Source organism: Hyla sarda, chromosome 1 (genome assembly GCF_029499605.1).
Source record: "Hyla sarda isolate aHylSar1 chromosome 1, aHylSar1.hap1, whole genome shotgun sequence".
NCBI classification, from domain to species: Eukaryota; Metazoa; Chordata; class Amphibia; order Anura; family Hylidae; genus Hyla; species Hyla sarda.
This window is the reverse complement of record NC_079189.1, coordinates 573,417,689-573,425,373: the sequence shown is the minus strand read 5'-3', so window position 1 is coordinate 573,425,373 and position 7,685 is coordinate 573,417,689. Positions and strand designations below refer to the sequence as shown.

At 46.0% G+C, this 7,685-nt stretch overlaps 1 protein-coding gene across 1 annotated transcript in view; it reads left to right on the top strand.

Moving 5' to 3' along the window:
• The first annotated feature begins 112 nt into the window (after positions 1-112).
• The window catches only part of LOC130294322 (3-ketoacyl-CoA thiolase, mitochondrial-like), a 67,473-nt gene continuing 59,900 nt past the window's right edge, over positions 113-7,685 (top strand). Inside the window, exon 1 of the mRNA XM_056543945.1 lies at positions 113-1,188. Within this exon, the coding sequence (XP_056399920.1) occupies positions 733-1,188 (456 nt within the window). The 5' untranslated portion in view covers positions 113-732. The remainder of the gene's footprint in view (positions 1,189-7,685) is intronic.

The window sequence follows — 7,685 nt, the reverse complement described above, 5'->3', positions numbered from 1 at the left end:
TAAGGGCTTCTCTACTGACTCAGTGCCTTCATAGAGGACAATAGAATAAAAATGGTATTTAAAAGTAAATAAGACTTCATCACTTTGTTTGTACGCATGGAATAATTATTGGTTGCTGTATGTGTGGAGACAGGGGGGTGCAACATACACTTCTCAATTCGTGACGCCAGGGCACCGTTAGCCTATACATGGTCCGAGGTGGAGACAGCTTCTCCTGGGCCAGGCACGGGGGGTGGGGGTGTGTAAGAAACACACGGACATCAGTTACGGATAACTCTTTACTGAGCAGGTGTAGATGGTATTACACACAGTATGGAGCAGAGTAGAAGGGATGCAGTGTAACCCTTGGGAACCCTGTTTCCTTGCTAGGGCTTATGGTGTTTTTCACCCACTAGAATTATACAGACTTGAAGATATCCCACGCTGACTAGGGTTCTGACAAGGTCCTATTACTAACACCGCCAGGGTATGACTTAGCGCTGTACAGGGGAACACTTGCAGAATGGCAGGGCTGACTTGAGAAGATATTTTCCTTGGGCTTTTCTTCGGATTCACCACACACAGTTTCCACCTCCTTTCCACACTGGACTCGGCACACACTAAAATGGGGCAACTCCTCACCCCTACACTATATACAGGAGAATTTGGGGTTCTCACTGGGCAGACAGGGTTACCTGGTTACTATTGCATCTCCTCTTAAAAGGTACAGTAAATAACAATGCATTATTTATCATGTACATGCACTTTATTATATCCACTGTAACAGTGGGCCCAACACGAGCAGCAGACATGCCCAACACAAGAGCAGCAGACATGCCCAACACAAGAGCAGCAGACATGCCCAACACAAGAGCAGCAGACATGCCCAACACAAGAGCAGCAGACATGCCCAACACAAGAGCAGCAGACATGCCCAACACAAGAGCAGCAGACATGCCCAACACAAGAGCAGCAGACATGCCCGAGAAGAGCAGCAGACATGCCCAACACAAGAGCAGCAGACATGCCCGAGAAGAGCAGCAGACATGCCCAACACAAGAGCAGCAGACATGCCCAACACAAGAGCAGCAGACATGCCTGAGAAGATCCGCAGCCCACAGGACAGCCTTTGGTGTTCAGGAATCTACACTGATATATGCTGTATTTTGGGGTTATACTAAAGCAAATTTAACTACGGACAAATTTGAGGTATTAGGTTGGGTCCTTCTTTTAGGACATGTGGGGTGAGATTTATCAAAACCTGTGCAAAGGAAAAGTAGCCCAGTTGCCCATAGCAACCAATCAGATCGCTTCTTTCATTTTGCAGAGCCCTTGTTAAAAATGAAAGGAAATCATCTGATTGGTTGCCATGGGCAACTTTTCCTCTGCACAGGTTTTTGATAAATCTCCCCCATGGAAGCTGACCATATTGGCTTCCATCCAGGGGTCAAGTCCTGGGGGAAAAAGTGTGGGAACTCACCCAAGATGGCAATGGTAACGGGGGAAACTTATTAAAACCTGCAACCAATCAGATCACTTTTTTCATTTTTGAAATGGCCTCTGAAAAAAACTTTTCCTCTGGATATGTTTTGATAAATCTCCCCCATCGGGTGTTCCTGCTGTGGAAAAAGTGCAGGAATGCAGTTCTCTTTCGTTCCTACAGGACTTGATCCCTGCTTTGGGACTTTTAGTACTATACAGGTGTCACTGGTGGTTATGTCAACAGTGCTATGAATATTGTTGCAGTCCCATATAAAGCCCCATCTCACACAATGGAGATTCTGTGTGCTGGTGACTGAAATTGGGCGGGCTACCCTTGGGGTTGTGGGTGCAGGATAACCAGACACAGGTAGGCGAGAAGTATAACACAATGGGGAAGATTTATCAAAACCTGTCCAGAGGAAAAGTTGCCCATAGCAACCAATCAGATCGCTTCTTTCATTTTTAACAAGGCATCTGCAAAATGAAAGAAGCGATCTGGTTGCTATGGGCAACTTTCCTCTGGGCAGAGTGTCTAGAGAAGTAGTGGAGGTTCCTCACTTCTGTCATTTAAAGCAACCAGGGAAATGTTCAGCAGAGGTCTATGCAGACGTCTCTGCAATTCGGGTTTGTATAAAACCTTTTTTATTTTTTATTTGTATTTTTTTTTAATGCCTGTGTTGCTGGAGTGTGGAGAGAATGGTGGGCCCCACTCCATCCTGACAGTCCGGGTTTTGGGCTGTCAGGTAATCACTCCTCAGGTGTGCTGGCCTGATATAAGGCTGAGAATGCAGACACAGCTCTCTCAGCCTGGGAACAGGTTAGACTGGGTTCCCACTAAGTTTTTCCCCCATACTTTCTATGCGCTCCCGTATCCAATTCATTTCAATGAGCCGGCCGCAGTGAAACGTTCAGTCCAGTCGGCTCATTTTTGCCCCGTATGCGCGTTTTCCCCGCACCTAAAACCGTGGTCGACCACGGTTTTAGGTCCGGTTGTAAAAGCGCATACGGTGCAAAAATGAGCCGACTCGACTGAGCGTTTCACTGCGGTCGGCTCATTGAAATGAATTGGATACGGGAGCGCATAGAAAGGCATATGGGAGTGCAAGTTTTTAGCTCTCCCCTTCTCTATGCTCTCCTGTATGGGGGAAAACGTAGTGGGAACCCAGCCTAATCTGCATGGAGCCTGTGAGAGCATTTCAAGTGGAATGGACTTTGCTATTTTGTTTGGTGCCCGGTATTAGGCCGGCACTTGGTTAGTGAGGTTTCCTGTTGTTTAGTTAGAGCTGGACAGGCTTAGGATTTAGTTTTTTGTATTTTATGTTCTGTACCTCAACCTGACAATAAATCTGGCTGAGGTCAGTTAAACGAATTCTCTGCTTTTTGGACTGCAATTTCTATGGTGAGTTCTGCTAAACTTTGCCTGTCTACCCAGGAGACGACATTCCCATTACCTAATCCTTTACAAGTGGTGGAGGATGTGGGCAACAGAAATTCTGGTGTAAGAAAAATAAAAATGATGCAATAATAATGCAAGGTGTTGCAAAACTATAACTCCCAGCTATGGGAGACACCATAGGATAAGATGGTTAATAAGCAGGGCTCAAGTCCTGCAGGAACGCACAGGAACGGCGTTCCTTTGCTTTTTGCAGAGCAGGAACACTGTCCCTGTTACATTAGTCCTGCAGGACCGACCTCTGTTCTTACCCGCCCTGGTAAGTGAGGGCCAGTCTCCTCCCCTGGTCCGGACTGCTAGATGCTGGAGATGTAGGACCTGCGATGATGTCACCATCAAATGTTGGGGGTGGAGCTTAGCTGTGGAGGAGAGGAGAGATTGTGGCTGAAGGACCTGTGTGATGCTCTGGAGGAGGCGGGGCTGAGGAGAGGTCACATGTCACTCCAGTTAGGTAATTACATGGAAGGAGATTTGTTACAGTGTGTCATCCCAGTAGTAAGAACATTCCATAAGGAGGAGGTGTTTGTTACATTGTGTCACCCCAGTAATAAGGACATTATATGAGGAGAAGGTTTGTTAGTGTGTCACCCCAGTAGTAAGGTGATTACATGAGGAGGAGGTTTGTTACAGTGTGTCACCACAGTAGTAAGGAGATTACATGAAGAGGAGGTTTTTTTTTTTACTACTGGGGTGACACACTGTAACAAACTCCCTCCTAATGTAATCTCCTTACAGTGTGTCACCCCAGTAGTAAGGAGATTACATGAGAAGGGGGTTTGTTACAGTGTGTCACCCCAGTAGTAAGGAGATTACATGAGGAGGGGGTTTGTTACAGTGTCACCCCAGTAGTAAGGAGATTACATGAGGAGGGGGTTTGTTACAGTGTGTCACCCCGGTAATAAGGAGATTACACGAGGAGGAGGTTTGTTACAGTGTCACCCCAGTAGTAAGGAGATTACATGAGGAGGAGGTTTGTTACAGTGTCACCCCAGTAGTAAGGAGATTACATGAGGAGGAGGTTTGTTACAGTGTGTCACCCCAGTAGTAAGGAGATTACATGAGGAGGGTGTTTGTTACAGTGTGTCACCCCAGTAGTAAGGAGATTACTTGAGGAGGGGGTTTGTTACAGTGTGTCACCCCAGTAGTAAGGAGATTACATGAGGAGGGTGTTTGTTACAGTGTGTCACCCCAGTAGTAAGGAGATTACTTGAGGAGGGTGTTTGTTACAGTGTGTCACCCCAGTAGTAAGGAGATTACTTGAGGAGGAGGTTTGTTACAGTGTGTCACCCCAGTAGTAAGGAGATTACTTGAGGATGGCTACTAGTTCCTGCCTTTAGATCCACGGATGTTGACCAGAGCAGAACACGTCTCATATTTTCTGCACGACTGATGCAGTTACACAAGTTGCATTGGATCTTAAGATACACATGGATGAATTAGAAGAGGCTCTTATAACCGAATCTAAGATCTGGTGGGATGTCTCTACATTAAAGGTATGCAGACCACAATATGATCCCACGTGGCCTCCCTATCCACAAGTTTCCTTCCACCATCTTTTCAGAGAAATTCAAAGCTGATTGGGAACATCTGTTGGCCGACTCCTCCGTGAGGTTCATGAAACTTATTATCGCCTATGAGGAGGAGGAGGAGGAGGAGGAGGCACTAACACAAATAAAAACCGAGATAGAAACCCTGCAATCTAGCCTTATTCCCTATGAACAGCATACGTCTCTTTCAGACAAATCAAGTACCTACTGTCAAGCTCAAGTTATATCAGTAGCACAGTGGCCTGTAAATTATTACCATAACTACAAGTCCAAGCAAGCCTGCGAGGTTTCCTGTGTCCCAGTTACCTCTGTGGAAACTGCTTTACTGTAAAGACTGTTTCCTGCATATTACAAGTAAAAGTTCCAGTTACTTCAAAACCCTTGCTGTGGACATTCCTTCATTGCATGCAGTTTTGGGCTGGTTGTTGGCGGTCCCTATACCGAAACAACCACATCCTGGCGTCCCGAACACTAAGGGGTTAACAACATCTTGCCCCCAGGGGTTAATTCAGTCAGATCCTGCTACCTACACTGCAACACCCTGTGGTCACCACACTCTGCTCTTTTAAAAAATAACTTTTTGTTTTCATCTTCTGACCCCTAGAACTATTATTTTTCCGCATATGGGGTTGTCTGATGAGGGCTCATTTTTTGCGCTGTGATCTGTAGTTTTTATCAGTACACTTTTTGTTTTTGTGGTGACGGGGTGTGTGGTGCAGGGCAGATGTTGTTACCCTAGGGGCAGATGGCATTAACCCCTTGTATTCGTGATGCCAGGGCGTGGTTTAGCCTATAACCAGCTGAAGGTATACCGCTGGATCATGGGCTAGGCACGGGGGCAATAATGACTCCAACACCAAGTTACGGATAACAGTAGCTTTACTGAGGGTAGACAGATGGTAAAGTCTATATAGTTCAGCCAGGGCCCAAGGAGGTGACCAGTGATGCAGAAAACTTAAGGGCTTGCTGGGACTTGTAGTAGGACTGGACAATTGAACGCAGACCACACTGACTTGACAGATGACAGGGACTGACTTGACTCATAAAGCTGTGACTTTATCTTACTTGACTTGATGGTGGCTGCAGGACTGGACTTTGAGGTCTCCAACACTCTGGACACACACACTAGGCGACTGCACTGGACCTCAGCTTAGCAGAAGAGCAGAGCTCAAAGAGAGAGAAGCTCCACCCAGGGCTTATATGGGGGAGACTAGCAGGGAGCCCATAGGTCACTCTTGGGATCACCTGGTCACTGGTACCTCCTGGGTAACAATCACATGACATATCACATGGTATAACTCTTACAGCAACATTACATTTTATAACACTTTACATCAGGGGTCCTCAAACTTTTTAAACAGGGGGCCAGTTCACTGTCCCTCAGACCGTCGGAGGGCTGGACTATAGTTTAAAAAAAAAAAAAAAAAAAACTATGAACACATTCCTATGCACACTGCATATATCTTATTTTGAAGTGAAGAAACAAAACAGGAACAAATACAATATGTAAAATGAAGAACAAGTAAAGTTAAATCAACAAACTTACCAGTATTTCAATGGGAACTATAGGCCTGCTTTTGGCTAATGAGATGGTGAATGGCCGGTTCCATATTTGTCACTGCTAGTCGTAACAAGTGATGCAAGTGTGCATCAGATAGTCTAGATCTGGTTGGAGACTGGTGGATCAATGCAGTCTGATTGGTGGAACTCCGCTTTTACCCCAGACTCACACTTGTGCAGGTGCCCTTTCACAGAGGGGCCTACCCAAACTATATAGGGGGCTCCATATAATTTGGGTAGGACTCTCTGTTAATAGTTGCCCCAATAGTTGTGGTAGGCAAAACACTCTGTGCCCTTCACATATATCAATAATGCCCCATCCTGTGCCCCACATATAATAATAATTATATCCTGTGCCCCCCCACATAGTAATAAAGTCCGTCCTGTTCCCCTCACATAATAATGCCCTTTGTCCTGTGCTCCTAACATATAATGCACCCTGTATATTGAGGGGCACATGAGGGGGCAATATATATGTGAGGGGCACAGCACAGGGGGGGCATTATAGTGAGAGGCACATGACAAGGGGCCCTCTTGTCATGTGTCCCTCACATATAATGCCCCCCTGTCATGTTTCTCTCACATTAATGTCCCCTTTTATGTGCCTCTCTCTCTCCTCCTCTCTCTCTCCCTCTCTCCCCCTCTCTCTTCCCCTCTCTCTTTCTGTTTTTCTTTCTCTCTCTCTCTCTCTCTTTCTCTCACTCTATTAATCTCTCTCTTTTTCTTGCTCTCTATCTCGCTCTCTTTCTCTCTCTCTCTCCTTCTCTCTCTCTCTCTCTCTCTCCTTCTCTATCTCTCCTTCTCTATCTCTCCTTCTCTCTCTCTCCTTCTCTCTCTCTCTCTCTCCTTCTCTCTCTCTCTCTCTCTCTCTCTCTCTCTCTCTCTCTCTCTCTCTCTCTCTCTCTCTCTCTCTCTCTTTCTCTCCTTCTCCTTCTCTCTCTCTTTCTCTCTCTCCCCCCTCCCGTAGGATCTTAGCAAAAGAAAGACTTAGCTAGCCCGGCCTACAGCTTACTTGCAAAAAGAAACAGCGGTCGGCACTATTTGTCTTGTGTTTGAAGCTTGGCTACTGTTGCGAGTTCATTCCTTGGGATACAAAGGAAGCTTGCGGAGGTGCTCGATCTCATAGGATATTCAAATAATGTAGCGCCTACATGGATATGTTCGGACAGGTTCGTGTCTTAGCCGGCGTCCGAACAGAACCATGTAGGCGCTGTTTTACTGCACCCTATAATAAAGTACAAGCACCAGAAGCGGTGAGTGAACTCTCTTCATTTCCTTTACCTCTATTGCCGGCCTACAGCTTAGTTGAACTGTGCGAGCTGTGACGTCAAATGTCTTCGGCGGGCCGCATGTGGCCCGCTGGCCGTAGTTTGGTATAACATATTTACAATGGGGAAACAAGTGCAGGGGGCCTTGGGGACACTGAAGGATGCTGCCTGACAGGACAGTAGGAGCACGGGGTAACACCTCCCGTACTGGGCCACCATCTTAACATATTCTACTTTAACATAGAGTTAAATTTTAGTTGTTACTTCTCCGAAGGCAGTTGGTTACCCCTTAAGGGAGCTGTTTTATTTTATTTTTTTCATTTTTTCTTTCTCTCCTAAAAATCATAACTCTTTAAATTTTGCACCTACAGACCCATATAGGGACTTGTTTTTTTG